The sequence below is a fragment of the Podarcis gaigeae genome, assembly GCF_964106915.1.
Source record: "Podarcis gaigeae genome assembly, chromosome: 6".
Lineage (NCBI taxonomy): Eukaryota > Metazoa > Chordata > Lepidosauria > Squamata > Lacertidae > Podarcis > Podarcis gaigeae.
This window is the reverse complement of record NC_139682.1, coordinates 1,337,410-1,352,302: the sequence shown is the minus strand read 5'-3', so window position 1 is coordinate 1,352,302 and position 14,893 is coordinate 1,337,410. Positions and strand designations below refer to the sequence as shown.

The 14,893-nt window shown below is 49.9% G+C and overlaps 1 protein-coding gene and 1 long non-coding RNA gene across 3 annotated transcripts; one reads left to right on the top strand and one right to left on the bottom strand.

The window, feature by feature from the left end:
* The first annotated feature begins 2,879 nt into the window (after positions 1 to 2,879).
* LOC310847206 (scuwaprin-a-like) lies at positions 2,880 to 8,637 on the top strand. Of its 2 annotated transcripts, none has more exons than XM_083744830.1 (4): positions 2,880 to 3,103; positions 6,021 to 6,158; positions 7,446 to 7,586; positions 8,452 to 8,637. In XM_083744830.1, exons 1-3 carry the CDS (start codon positions 3,022 to 3,024, stop codon positions 7,583 to 7,585), a joined length of 360 nt encoding a protein of 119 aa, XP_083600956.1. In that variant the 5' UTR covers positions 2,880 to 3,021; the 3' UTR covers position 7,586; positions 8,452 to 8,637. The 2 variants fall into 2 exon arrangements, with proteins under 2 accessions (XP_083600956.1, XP_083600955.1); XM_083744829.1 differs by having other exon boundaries at positions 2,881 to 3,103; positions 8,455 to 8,637.
* Positions 8,638 to 9,325: 688 nt separating this feature from the next.
* LOC310847227 lies at positions 9,326 to 14,152 on the bottom strand. Its single transcript, XR_014565693.1, has 3 exons — positions 14,070 to 14,152; positions 10,484 to 10,630; positions 9,326 to 9,494 (listed from the first exon to the last, which is right to left on the bottom strand). It is a non-coding gene; the product is annotated as an uncharacterized lncRNA (long non-coding RNA).
* Positions 14,153 to 14,893: the final 741 nt, after the last annotated feature.

The window sequence follows — 14,893 nt, the reverse complement described above, 5'->3', positions numbered from 1 at the left end:
TATCCAGGTTATCAGGCCAATGGCCTGAACCAGCAGGTCTCTTCTCATGTTTTTGACATAAAATGCATCTGCTGAAGAATCTAAGAAGATCCTGCTGGAACAGGCCAATGTCCTTAGAATCTTAGCAGAATCCAAGCATTGCTTTCTCCCAGCTTCTGCCAGCCTCCTCTCAGCTCTCTTTTGTCTTTCTCACTATCAGGCAGGGGAGGAAGGGAGCTCCATCCATTTTTGCCTTCTGGCACAGTGAAGAAAGTGAAGTCCTCCAAGGATCTTTATGGGGACCTGTCTGTGCTTTCTAGCTGGTTCAAACACAATCTAGAGTTAGGGTTGAGTAGTGAGGTGGCCAAGTTTGCTGAAGACACTAAACTGTTCAGGATCATTTAAACAAGCTTTGATTTTGAGGAGTAAAATGTCAAATGCAATTCAGTCTAAAAAAAGTGATGCATATTGGCACACATCTTAATTGGGTAAATGCATGCTCAATGGGCTGAACTGTCATGGACTGACCTTGGGGTCATGGTGGGTAGCTCAATGACTCAACATTTTCATCAAGCTCTCTACTATGAGCCCAAGGTCTCCCCCTTAGTCCATCACCACTAGTGCAGAACCCACTAGCATATATGTGAAATTAAGATTTCTTTGCCCCAACAAAGGAGAAAGTGCTTGCCTGCAGGGCGGCTGGAGGCAGGTGGCAGCTGAGCCAAGAGAGCATGGAGCCCCACCAGGAGGAGAAGGCCACTAGATCACATAATGGCCAAGCTTAGGAGCCCACTGCCCAGCATGGCTGGCATCTGTCTGTCTTGTGCCTCAGAGAAAGAAGCCAAACTGCCAGAGAATCACAGCTCATGCTGTGGCTGCAGACTGCTAACTTGCAACTGCTGTCTCCTATGTCATTTTTGCTGGGTGACCTCCCTGGGACACATGCCTCGGCAGTGTGTATGGAGGTCCTGGGCTTCCCAGACAACAAAACCTTCCTCTCAGCCTCACTGATTTAACTCAAAGGAAAGCAAAAGAAGGCATTTGGCACCAGCTTAGCTGCAGGAGTTGCTGGAGGGAGGAATACAAGGTGCCATCCAACCATCCTAGGGACTCCACTCTGGATTTGTATAGCGTTCACTCCCTAGTCTTTTCTTCTCCCAAAGAGGTCCCACAAGGCAGCGGGTATGGGTTTTTCCTTGGGGTTTACTTCCAAAGCCTTTCTCATGAATGAGTATAGCTGCAAGGCAGCAGAAGTTTAAATTTAGCTTTAGCCAGGGCAGTGCCTCTCAGAAAACAGGTTTAACAGGGAATTTCTGAAGCAGGAGGTTTAAGGAAGCTGGCAGACCCGATGAGGGCAGAGAGGGCATCCTTCTCTCTCTAACGTGATTTTGCAACCAACTATTATGAAACAGTTAAGGCACTTTTTGTGACCTTTCTGAAGGTATTTCTGCCTCAGAAATGCATTGCTTTCCTCCATGGGCAAGACCACATGTAGTGGGTGACTTGGGTACTATGGTGCCCTGTGAGAGGCAAAATACCCTGGGCCCCTCCAGCCTTCTCACTTTGGGAAGGAGACAAGAGTGCTCTGGGGGGGGGGGTGTTCTAGAGCCTTCCCACCCGCTTTCCCAAGGGGAGAAAGAGATAACTAGGTTTTGGGAAGGAAGCAAGAAGACTCTCAGAGCCTCATGGCTCTTTCCAAAAGTCCAGCACCTCTCTTACCAGGCTCGGAGACAGCGCTCCCTCAGCTCAGCACCCAGTGCATGCGTACCACTCACGCAGCCCTAAATCTGCCCCTGCTATCTGGATGGATCCATTTTCCACATGAGTGGGGGTCCTAGTGGGGCCCCCTTCTGAGCTCTACCACCTTCCAGATTTTCAGGCTGTTGTTGTTGTTTAGTCGTTTAGTTGTGTCCGACGCTTCGTGACCCCATGGACCAGAGCACGCCAGGCACTCCTGTCTTCCACTGCCTCCCACAGTTTGGTCAAACTCATGCTGGTAGCTTTGAGAACACTGTCCCATCACCTCGTCCTCTGTCGTCCCCTTCTCCTTGCCCCTCCATCTTTCCCAACATCAAGGTCTTTTCCAGGGAGTCTTCTCTTCTCCTGAGGTGGCCAAAGTCTTGGAGCCTCAGCTTCAGGATCTGTCCTTCCAGTGAGCACTCAGGGCTGATTTCCTTCAGAATGGAGAGGTTGGATCTTACTGCAGTCCACAGTACTCTCAAGAGTCTCCTCCAGCACCAGAATTCAAAAACATCAATTCTTCGGCTATCAGTCTTCTTTATGGTCCAGCTCTCACTTCTATACATCACTACTGGGAAAACCATAGCTTTAACTATACGGACCTTTGTTGGCAAGGTGATGTCTCTGCTTTTTATGCTGTTCAGGCTAGGGGACTGCAAGTGTGCCATGGAAGGCTGAAAAGTGACTTGTCCAGGTGCATTTTCATGGGGTTGCACACTGGACCCCACATTCTCAGCCTGCGTTTTGTGCTGTTTCACCCCCTGAGTGTGCATTATTACTGCATCGCAGAGGGTTATACTGCCATGTGCAGCACAGGAACAAGTGAGGAAGGAGAATTCAGATTAAATAAAACTGCAACTGCCAACCAAGCACGTAATATGGCATTTTCTTTGAATGTTGTATGTCCAATAAATTGATATATGAAGAGAATTTAAGAGAATACGCAAGAGAATTTTTGAGGCCACCCAGACTCAGTGCTGGCATTGAGCCTCTGGGTTTCAGCTGCACTTCTCCTGGTGCTTGGAAGTGCCTGAAGGCAGCTCCTCACCTCTGCAATTGTTTGCATTTTGATCATGAGAAAGGCACACCCCTGCCTAGACTCAGCCGGTTCCTCTTCTGCCTACTAAGGTGTTGTTGGCTTGGAAATGCTTCACTTCCAGGCACCCAGGACCTCCAGCCTTTCCCTGCCAATTTTTGCTTTTTGTTTAATCTGGGTGGAGCTCAAGAACTGTCCAGTCAGTTCTTTCTGGATGTGCTATAAAGCCTCCTGGGTGCAGGCTAGGGACTGAAACCTGCTTCGCCATGAACTCCATCAACCTCTACCTTGTCGTGCTCCTAGCCTTCTGGGGTGAGCTGGCACCTGTCTTTGGTCAGAAACGTTCAGGTGAGTGACCCATTGAATTCCTTTTTCTCCATCCCCTCCATATTGCTAAGCCCCCAGAAGAAACACTCTCTAGGTCAGCCATAGATTAGCAAACTGCCTATGAGTAGCTGAAAGAGTCCTCATCTCCAACATCTCTCCATCTCCCCTTCTATAGCTCTGCCTCCTCTGCAGACCCTCCTGCTTGGGTCAAGAGGGAACACGCTCACCCTTTGAGGAAAAAATGGTGGGTCAATTATTTTATGTTTTCATCATTTACAAAAACCAAACCATTTCAAATTAGTTGTTGGTCAAATATAGATATTACTGGTCACTTTTTAGCAGCGAAGCTGTATTGTTCTCTTTCCACATGTTTTTATGATGCATTTTTGTGCTATTTATGCTCATTTATACTGCTTGGGGCTTTTAAAATATTATAGCAGTGATGAGCAGCTAGCTGATCCTTGACTGGCACCCCTAAGCTCCTGCCGCCCACTCCTTTGGGGCGGAGGAACATCTTCAGTTTGCCCCTGAATTTTGCCATGGTCCCAGCAGCCTTGAGGGACCCAGGCTGAGCCTTTCAGGGGACTTGGGGAGGGCAGAAGAACCTCCCCCACTGGAGCTCCACCTTAGAATCACAGAATTGTAGAGGCAGAAGGGACCTCGAGGGTCATCTAGTCCAAGCCACTGCAATGCAGGAATCCCCTTGCCTCCCTCTCTGCTACCCGTGCAACTCGGAATAGCATGGAAGAGCATCCTGGCTTGCAGAATAGCAGCCCCAAATCCCCTTCTCCCTTGGGAGGCTGCAGGTGTGGTTCCAAACCACCCTCCTCACTCTGGCACCACTGTGGAAAGGCTGCCCACAGCTTTTCAGCTGATGGGACAGTTTGTTGCAAAACCTGGTGAGGGAGGAAAGAAGTTCCACTCTGTCCTGCTCACCACCTTCCTGGGCGTTTTTGTGGTTCTGTAATAATAATAATTTATTATTTGTACCCCACCCATCTGGCTGGGTTTCCCCAGCCGCTCTGGGCAGCTTCCAACAAAGATTAAAAATACATTAAAATGTCACACATTAAAAGCTTCCCTGAACAGGGCTGCCTTCAGATGTCTTCTAAATGTCAGGTGACATCTGATGGGAGGGTGTTCCACAGGGCGGGTGCCACTACTGAGAAGCCCTCTGCCTGGTTCCCTTTGTAGCTTTGCTTCTCACAGTGAGGGAGCTGCCAGAAGGCCCTTGGAGCTAGACCTCAGTGTCCGGGCAGAACGATGGGGGTAGAGACGCTCCTTCAGGTGTACTCCTTCGGATTCTGTAATCCCCCTGATGCTTTTGGGAGATATAAAGAGAGAGAAGGCAGGCTGGGAGGTGGACTCTCCACTTAGCCTGCCCCACCATGACTTCTGGTGGTTTGGTGCTTCTTGTGGGGCTCTTTCCCCTCTGGACTGAGCTGACACCCACCTACAAAACAGATAGAGCTAGGTAAAGCAACTGACAAACACAGGGTTGTCCATTCCATTGCGTTGCAGCAGCACACAGAGCAGATGTGTTCTGCAGGGATTCAAAGTGTGTTCTGCCCAAAGCTGCAAAGTCCCTTGGAAGCAAGTGCCAATGACCACAGGAGGGGATGGTTTCTGCTTGAGGTCAAGTAAGCAGACTCCCCAAGGTGACCACCCCCTGCAAAACAATAAAGCAGCTGTGCTTCTTCAACTCAGCTACCAGGACATGTGCATGTTGTGCATCTGGCACCTATGGAGGTAATCCAACACCCCTACCAGGGTGTGGCAAGTGAAAGACCTGCTGGGGCAAGTGCAAAAAGTGCCCAGTGAGCAAAGGTGGGTTTCTTCAAGGCAGCTGTTCTTCTGCTCCCCCTTCATCCACACACCTGCATTCCTCCTACCTGAGAGCATCCAGTGCAGGAGTCCTAATGAGACTTGACCTGGCCCCGATGCCTCATACCTTGTGAGACAGGAGCCCCTGGGAGATCAGGAAGAGCCCTTCTCCCAGTTACATCACAGATCTGGTGTCCATGGAGACACTACACTAGGCCTCCCATAGGAGATAGCCTTGGCGTGAGTCCCTGACTCACTTAAGGCGGAGGAGGTCCTGCCTTAGGTAGGGGTGCTGCTGGGTGGAGAGTCTGAGGGAATCCTCAGCCCTCAAGGGGGTTGGAGGCAAATGTTACAGGCTGAGGCAGCTGGTCAGCCAAGGAGGGCACCCCTGAGAGCCCAGTGTCATTACACTAGAGTAAAGGGCTCTTGCAGGGGTGGGAGGACCAAGAGGTAAAGGGTCTGGAAACAAAACGTTTTGAGGAATGGTGGAGGAAATTGGGTCTGCCTAGCCTGGAGAAGAGACGGCCGAGAGGAGGTAGGAGAGCTATCTTTGAATACTTGAAGGGCCACCATGTGGAAGATGGAGCAATCTTGTTTCCTGCTGCTCCGAAAGACAAGACTTGTTCTGCTCCTGAGCTGCTGAGAGTGCAAGGACCACCCTACAGCAGGGGTGGGGAGCTATTGGGAAGTCTAGTTTTGTGTGTGGTTGGACAGTGTTCTTGAAGCTACCAGCATGAGTTTGACCAAACTATGGGAGGCAGTGGAAGACAGGAGTGCCTGGCGTGCTCTGGTCCAGGGGGTCACGAAGAGTCAGACACGACTAAATGACTAAACAACAACAACAACAACAACAAAGTTTTGTGTGACACCTCAGACCCCTGAGCAGAACAGAGCCCACCTTAGGAATCCTGGGCTCCTCTGAATACTGGACGCAAAGGAGCTCCATCCCACATGAAGAGAGAGAGCCATAGCTGCCAACATTTCCCTTTTTTAAAAGGGAAATTCCCTTATTCTGAATAGGATTCCTCGCAAGAAAAGGGAAAAGTTGACAGCTATGGAGACATCCTCTCTGGCCAAAGACATCTCTCAACCTTGGAATTCTGCTCTGTTGCAGAGAAATCTGGGCACTGTCCTGGGCGTCAGCCAGGTATGGCTGGACCCTGCGTGGTTAAGTGCAAGGATGACTGGTCATGCCCTGGAGCTCAGAAGTGCTGCGGGAGTTGCCCACGAGCTTGTGCTAATCCTGTCAGAGGTGAGACCATTTATTCTGCGGAGGGTGGGGTGGGATAGGAAGCTCCTCTTCTTCATGAACCAAACCATTGTGACTTATGAAGAATTGCAGAATCTCTATACTCAGAAGATTCATGGAGGAGGAGAGCTATGCAGGGTGGTGGCCTTCACTGCCTCCTGTTAAACTACCATACTTTTCGGTGTATAAGATGTGTTTTTTCCCACCAGCTGGCATTCAGAAGCATCGCTGTCTCCAACTATGGAGGCAAACAGTGCCATCCTGCGAGAAGTCATTGAGAACCCGATTGGTTGATTGGCTGCTGCTGTGGCAATTGGCAGCGTCAGTCAGGCGGGTGAGCGATTTATGGCACACACACCCCTCCCCAGAAGAAAGCTCAACAACTCTGGGCAATCTCCCAGTGAGCCAGTGTGGTGGAGTGGTTAAGAGTGGTGGACTTGTAATCTGGTGAACTGGGTTCGATTCCCCGCTCCTCCACATGCAGCTGCTGGGTGACCTTGGGCCAGTCACACTTCTCTGAAGTCTCTCAGCCCCACTCACCTCACAGAGTGTTTGTTGTGGGGGAGGAAGGGAAAGAAGGTTGTGAGCCGCTTTGAGACTCCTTCGGGTAGTGATAAAGCAGGATATCAAATCCAAACTCTTCTTCTTCTTCTTCTCCCTCCTGTGTATAAGATGCGTCGGCATCGCTGAATCCACCAACCATCTGCCCACTTGCCACCAGCAGCCACCAGTCACCTGCCCAATTGCCACAGCAGGAGCCAATCAACAGCAGGCCTTGCCACAGCCACCAATCACCCACCCAGTCACCTCTGGCAATCTCCTGCTTGTGGCTGCAAGCAATTGCCCATCCTCCCCTCTGCACTATCCGTGTATAAGATGACCCCCAATTTTTAACATTCTTTTGTAATTAGAAAAACACGTCTTATACAGGAGGCAGTGAGGGCCACCAAACTGGATGGCTTTAAAAGAGGATAAGAAAAATCCAAGGAACAGGTTATATTGAGGGCTCCTTCACAGTCAGAGGCAGCAGTGCTTATGAATACCAGTTGCTGGAAACTGCAGGAGAGGAGAGCTGCTCTCGTGCTTGAATTATCCTTGCTTGTTCCCAATGGGCAACTGTTTGGCCACTGTAAGAACAGAATGCTGGACTAGAATAAAAGGTCTCCACACCAAGCATTCTCACCCCACCCTCCAAAGGACATTTTGGTTCTCTGGCTGCGGGAGTATGCTTGAGCTTCAGCCCACCGTTTGGGGAGGGTCTGAGAGCCTTGGGGTTCTTTTGTGTTGCAGAGAGGTCTGGAAGATGCCCCATACCACCTCAAGGTACTTTGACAACCTGTGAATTAAGGTGTATGAATGACTATGAATGCCCCTGGCCCAAGAAGTGCTGCAAATATGGGTGCAAGACAGACTGCTTCTACCCCGTCTAAGGTGAGTTAATTCAAATCATCCTTGGGTTACCCTGGAGGCAGTTGTCAGAGAAATTTCCCTTGGGAGTTCCAGTACTGAGGGTCATACCAAACTCCCCGCTGGTCAACAAGAGCTTTCCATTATGACTCCCTCTGTATAGGAAAAATATACACCATCTTAGCTGTTCATCCTCTGGTCAACAATTTATGACACCCCCACTGTCCCACCATTGCTTCATCCAACCACAGTCCTCGAAATGCAACTTTACCCAACCCATTTTCACCAGCAGAACCCCCGTTGTACCTTATATGGAGTCGGTCTTCACTTTAACGGTCAGTGTTAAGTTCCTCCTAAACTGGTTCTTACCACTTTGTGCTCAGGCTGCACTCTTGCGCATGCGACACTGGCTTTACTGATAATGCGTCAGCATGGATGCCTGTCATCACCCAAAAAAAGCAGTGGAGGCTCCCTCTGGGGTGCTTGGCTTCCTTGCCCCATTAAGGCAAGGGAGGAGGGTGAGAGGGAGCAGTAGCAAGGCTTTGCACAAGGCATTGGGGACATGAATCAAGGAATACTATAGAGATAAAGAATTATAAGGAAGAAGGCAGAAGTCAAGGACCTGCCTTTTACTGTGTAGCACCATAGGGTCATCAAGCTCAGCTGACGCCTATACTGGCCGGCAGAAGCACCCCAGGATTTCCAGCAAGTCTTCTTTCCCAGTCCTACCCAGAGAGGCCAGGGAACTTGGGCCCTTCTGCATGCAAGGCAGAGTTCTGCCACTGAGCTACAGCTCTGAAGAGGGTCCTTGAGAGTGGAACTTCAGCCTATCTTTGGGGTCTTCTTCCTCCTTCTCCTCCTCTTGTCTGACTCTGTTTTCTATCCTCAGCAGAGCCCTGAAAGAAGTCCAGCACCAAGGACAGCACCCAGTCCTGACTTTTCCAGAAGGATCTCTGAGCTGGCCCCTGGGAACTTCAGGAACTGAAGACCTCCTCCTGGAGCCAGCCGTCTCCCTGCTCCTTCTTCCTCCTCCTGGAGCCCATTTCACTCAAGTTCCCCTTTGCTATTTGCAATAAATAAATAAATAAATAAATATTTGCACCTGAATCCTAGAGATGTGTCTGAGCTTGTGGGTGGGAGTTTGGCAGGGAGAGGGCTCTCTTTTTCTGACTGTGCTCTGCTTGCTGAACTTCCATGACATTATTACTCACTGGGAAGCAGAAAGAGGGCTTCCAGTGGTGATACCTTTTTCAGAAAGAAAAAAAAAATACAAAAAAGGCCAGAGGCTTCAGAATTTTCTGTGTGTGTGTGGATGCCTCACATCTGACAGTAGCAGGATGCTATTTTTTCTGATTAAACAATATTGCAGAATCATAGAATTGTAGAGTTAGACAGGACCCTGAGTGTCATCTAGTCCAACTACCTGCAATTCAGGAATCTCAGCTGAAGTATCCCTGCTTCCCTGGCCACCCAACCTCTGCTTCCAAACCCACCAGCTTCCAAGGGAGCCCCTTCCTCTTTCAAACAGCTCTTACCGCTAGAAAGTTCTTCCTGATGCTTAGTTGGAATCTCCTTTCTTGCTATTCATCTAGTCCAATGCAGGAATCACAGCTAAATCATTGCTGGCAGAACAAAGTAAAGCAGAACAAAGGCAACACTGACATGCCATTATTGTGGCAGCAACATTCTCCCTTCTTCCCCAAACAATTTTTGGATGATAAAAGCAAACGAGACTCAAGAACAAGACACTCTGGAGTGCAGTGATGTGGGTCATTTTATTGCAATGAGGGGAGGGGGCTGGGATGAGCCCACAAGGGTCAGGAGGGAGCTGGAACAATCGTTCCCTTTGCATGCTGGGTCCTGAGTTCAAATCTCCAAAACCAAGACTGCAGAAGCTGCTGGGATTTCAGGCTTGGTGTCGCTGTCATGGCCCTGATGAGAGAAGAGAGAAGTGTTGAGGCTTGTGCCTAATTATTTTGTCTTTGACAATACTTACCATCATTTTCCCTAGGACAAACATTTTATGCATTTCCCATCCTATTCTCTGCGTCTCACACAAAATGGAGCAAAATTCAGACGACGAGTTTCAGGAATTTCTATAGAACTAAATGCTTTGGCCTCTTGGATCTTTTGAAATAATAATTGTAGTTATCCATTGCAAACATTTGCATACCTCTCTTCAGATGCAAGCAGGCCTCTCAAAATGTAATTAAAAATAGTCATGCAGTAAAAGCCAAGAACATTTGCTTGCTTGCTTGTTTGCAATTGATTCTATCATTTATTTATTAGATTTATATACCACCCTTCATCATAAAAACTCAGTGTGGTTTGCAGAACAAAATACAGAATAAAAACAAGTAAATAATGAAAAACAAACCAGCAAAACAATACCCCACCCCTTCCCATGGAGCAGCGGCGTAGCGTGGGTTGTCAGCACCCGGGGCAAGGCAAGTAATTTGCGCCCCCTAACCCGGGGCAAGGCAAGTGATTTGCGCCCCCTAACCCCTAACCTGCCACCGCTGCCAGCTTCTTCTTGCTGCTGCCTGGGCTGCTGCCATGGGGCTCTGCTACAGCCTGCGCCCGAGGCTCTTCGGCGACTCCGGAGGCGGCGAGCACGCCCCCCCCAGATGTTGCGCCCGGTGCGGCCGGCCCCCCCTGCACCCCCCACGCTATGCCACTGCCATGGAGACATTTAAAAGGCTGTAGAATATTAATCAGCCAAAGGCCTGGTTGAAGAGGAAGATTTCCGCCTGGTGCCTAAAAACAGAAAATAAAATTAAATAATTTGTAATTATATAAAGCTGATTTGTTTTAACTGGCTTTAATGTTGCAGTTTCAAATTGTAACCCAATAAACAAGAACAAATCATCCACACCCACAGAATAGTGCTGTGTTCTTCCACAAGGGGATCGGCATCTTACTTGGATATACGCAGACCATGGAGCACATGTTTGGACAGCATTTTTGGGGGCTAGGGCAGTGAAGATCAAGCGTACATTTCTTCTGGCAAGGTTGCTTCACTCTTCTCAAGTTGAAAGGGCAGATTCCAGCCCTCGACCTCCAAGGCCCTGTGACACAGACCAATGTCCTCGCTTAGAGACATCTTTTGAAAATAAGGCAACTTAGGGGCAGAATGGGGTTGTGCCTCTTCTTGCATATCCCTAACTCAAATAAGCCTTGCCTTTCTAGGATGAGCACAGCTTGGATGAAGAGGGTCCTAGTTTTTGCCTGTCTCCCTCCCAGTAGAGGGATGGACATCTGGGTTGAACCTGGATCAGTGTCCGCTGGGGCTGGCCAACTTCCCCCACAGCTGCCACCCTCTTCCCTTCATGTCCCTCCATGTCCTTTCAGTTAGGGCATGTGCGGCTGATATTTCCTTCCTCAGCCTGCTCTGCTCTTGGGCTGAAGCTATTAGGACCAGCTTCAGTTGTGTGTGTGTGTGTTGGGGAGGTGTCTCCATCATCTTCCCCTCCCTCCCCAGGTATCAGCCCATTTCTCTTCCTTCCTCCTATCCAAATTGAGCTCTCAGGTTTTCTTCAGAAGATGGCAACCCAAACAAGAGAAGGGAAGGATTCCTTTTGGAGCCCCCAAAACAATGGTTCCAAATTAGGGGGTCCAGGGACCCCTGGAGATCCACTGAACACACCCTGGGAGTCGGCGTCCCCATCCCTTGCTTCCCCCCCCCCCACAGTAAGTTTTATTTATTTGTTTGTTTGTTTATACCCCATCCATCTGGCTGGGTTTCCACAGCCACTCTAGGTGGCTCCAAACAATATATTAAAAACACGATAAAACATCAAACATTAAAAACATTAAAAACTTCCCTAAATAGGGCTGCCTTCAGATGTCTTCTAAACGTCAGATAGTTGTGTGAGTGTCTGGAAGCAGTTGGAGGATGGATAGTGGCTACCAGACTGAGGTTGAATCCTAACAAACAGAATTCCTATTTTGGGGGGACAGTGGGTGGGCAGGTGTGGAGGACTCCCTGGTCCTGAATGGGGTAACTGTGCCCCTGAAGGACCAGGTGTGCAGCCTGGGAGTCATTTTGGACTCACAGCTGTCCATGGAGGTGCAGGTCTATTCTGTGTCCAGGGCAGCTGTCTACCAGCTCCATCTGGTACGCAGGCGGAGACCCTACCTGCCCGCAGACTGTCTGGCCAGAGTGGTGCATGCTCTATTTATCTCCCGCTTGGACTACTGCAATGCGCTCTACATGGGGTTACCTTTGAAGGTGGCCTCGAAACTACAACTAATCCAGAATGTGGCAGCTAGACTGGGGACTGGGAGTGGCCACCGAGACCACATAGCACTGTTCCTGAAAGACCTTCATTGGCTCCCAGCACAATTCAAAGTGTTGGTGCTGATCTTTAAAGCCCTAAACGGCATCGGTCCAGTAGACCTGAAGGGTTCCCTCACTGCGAGAAGCCAAGTTACAGGGAACCAGGCAGAGGGCCTTCTCAGTAGTGGTGCCCACCCTGTGGAATGCCCTCCCACCAGATGTCAAAGAGAAGAACAACTACCAGACTTTTAGAAGACATCTGAAGGCAGCCCTGTTTAGGGAAGCTTTTAATGTTTAACAGACCACTGTATTTTAATACTCTCTTAATACTTCCACAGGGCGAGCACCCCTACCAAGAAGGCCCTCTGCCTGGTTGTCATTTTTCCATGGCAATACCAGAAATGTTATGGTCTGTTTATCACTCTGCGATTTTACAATAAAGGTAAAGGTACCCCTGCCCGTACGGGCCAGTCTTGACAGACTCTGGGGTTGTGCGCCCATCTCACTCAAGAGGCCAGGGGCCAGCGCTGTCCGGAGACACTTCCGGGTCACGTGGCCAGCGTGACATCACTGCTCTGGCGAGCCAGAGCCGCACACGGAACGCCGTTTACCTTCCCGCTGGTAAGCGGTCCCTATTTATCTACTTGCACCCGGAGGTGCTTTCGAACTGCTAGGTTGGCAGGCGCTGGGACCGAGCAGCGGGAGCGCACCCCGCCGCAGGGATTCGAACCGCCGACCTTTCGATCGGCAAGTCCTAGGCGCTGAGGCTTTAACCCACAGCGCCATTGGCCCAAATCAGTTTTGAAATCACACCGGGATAATGACCTTGACCTGGCAATACACAGCAACATCTCTCTCCTTGCATGAGGGAGAGCAGGGCAGCCGATTTCAAGGCATCGCTGATATCTCACAATGAGCTCAGCCAATAACACTGCTGACCTGAGCTGTCTTCTTTCATGCTGAGGGAGAACAAGGGAGCTGATCGCCTTCCCTTCAAGGGACCCTGGCACTGCCTTCCCCTGGCCCTGAGGCAGAGCAGCTTTTCTCAGTCATAAGGAAAGCAGTAGCAGCCACAGTGGATGTGCCTCTTCCCTGGCTGCTACTGCTGGCTGCCCAGCTGACCGCGCTTGATGCAGCCCCCCATCCCCATCTCCCCCCACTCGAACCATGCAGTGGGGGTGACTCCGCTTTCTCTCCTCCCCCCCCCCCCCCATCTCTATGGCTGCTCCTTCCCTCATGCCCACACCTAATCTCCAATTTCAGACATTGTGATATAATAGTTAGCTGCTGATATAAAGGTAAAGGGACCCCTGACCATTAGGTCCAGTCCTATCCATACTAACAGTGTAATCCTAACCAAATCTATTCAGAAGTAAATCTCACTGAGTTCAGTGGGACTTACTCCCAAGTAAGTGGAGTTAGGATTGCAGCCTAACCTGGGAATAAAAAAGGTAACGGGTAAAGGGACCCCTGACCATTGGGTCCAGTCGTAGCCGACTCTGGGGTTGTGGCGTTCATCTCGCTTTACTGGCCAAGGGAGCCAGCTTCCGGGTCATGTGGCCAGCGTGACTAAGCCGCTTCTGGTGAACCAGAGCAGCACACGGAAATGCCGTTTACCTTCCCGCCGGAGCAGTACCTATTGATCTACTTGCACTTTGATGTGCTTTCGAACTGCTAGGTGGGCAGGAGTAGGGACCGAGCAACGGGAGCTCACCCCATCACGGGGATTCGAACCACCAACCTTCTGATCGGCAGGTCCTAGGCTCTGTGGTTTAACCCACAGCACCACTCGCGTCCCTTAGCTGATATATCACACTGTTAAAAACCAGATATTGCTTAGCCCTATGTTTTTTTTAGTATACCTTTGCTTATTAGAGGCTACCCCCCTTTTTTTTTAAATGCTTTGCAGAGGTAACTACCGTAGAGTTATCAAAATTCTCAAAATTGGGGGTCCATGGCCTGGCTTTTGAAAAATAGAGGGTCCTCAGTAATTAGCTAATTGGGAACCACCGCCCTAAAACATTCCCAGGCAGACCACTTGACAACCTTCTGTGGCACAGAAATATCTGTGTTCCTCTGAAGGGTCTTGGGGGTGAGGGGCAAAAGGGGTCCCACTCAGAGCTGCCCACAGAGTAGCACCAGCGCTAGAAGAATAGACCTGTCCAAAGAGCTTTGCCCAGGCAGAAAAGGGTCCGTCTTTGAGTCAGGATCCAAGAGGCGTCACGTACAATTGCCGGAGGCAGGAGGCATCATGGCACAGAAAGCAAGGAGCCCCACAAGGAGGAAGACGAGGCCGTCAGACTTCATGGCCGGGTCGGATGGGGTGCCCTCCGGCCGCCAGCCTGGTGGCTTTATAATGCCCCATCCCACCAAGAGCCCCACCCAGACTAAACATTTAAACAATGGGAAGAGGAGGGGTTGGCAAATACCTTTGCAATGCTCAAAGAACCGCAAGGGGAATGTAAAGGGGAAGGTCCCTCTGCAGGGCATGATCCAGGATAGCACTTCAGGTTCTGTTGCACCTCCGTAGGGAATTCTCCCTTGCCAGGGACTGGTCCCACCCACTTTGAGAACCACTGATTTGCACAAAAACTCACAACCGTGGTCAGGTGGGGACCATCATTGTACCGTAACCCTAACCCTAACCCTAACCCTAACCCTAACCCTAACCCTAACCCTAACCCTAACCCTAACCCCACCCTAGGACTGATGTCTCTGTTGGCAATGACACCCCCAACACCAGGCTCTCAGTTATAAAGTTCTCTAATGGCTTTTTTTGACAGCAGACATGCAAAAGATCAGACTCAAAATTAACTTTATACCTGGTTGGTGTGAGAGTTTAATGCGCCACACATGCTTTCTTCTTCCTTCCCATGGGAAAATTGCTTTGGTTTTGGTTTTCGTCAGTTTTAAAGTACATCTGTATCCACAAAGCTTATGAAAACAAACAGCGGCGATGCCAAATTGTCTAAGAGAATGAGCAGGAAGGCTTTTTTTTCAGGAGGGGTAAATTTGTCCAGGGCAATAAGGTGAACAAATTGGTCATGCTTCA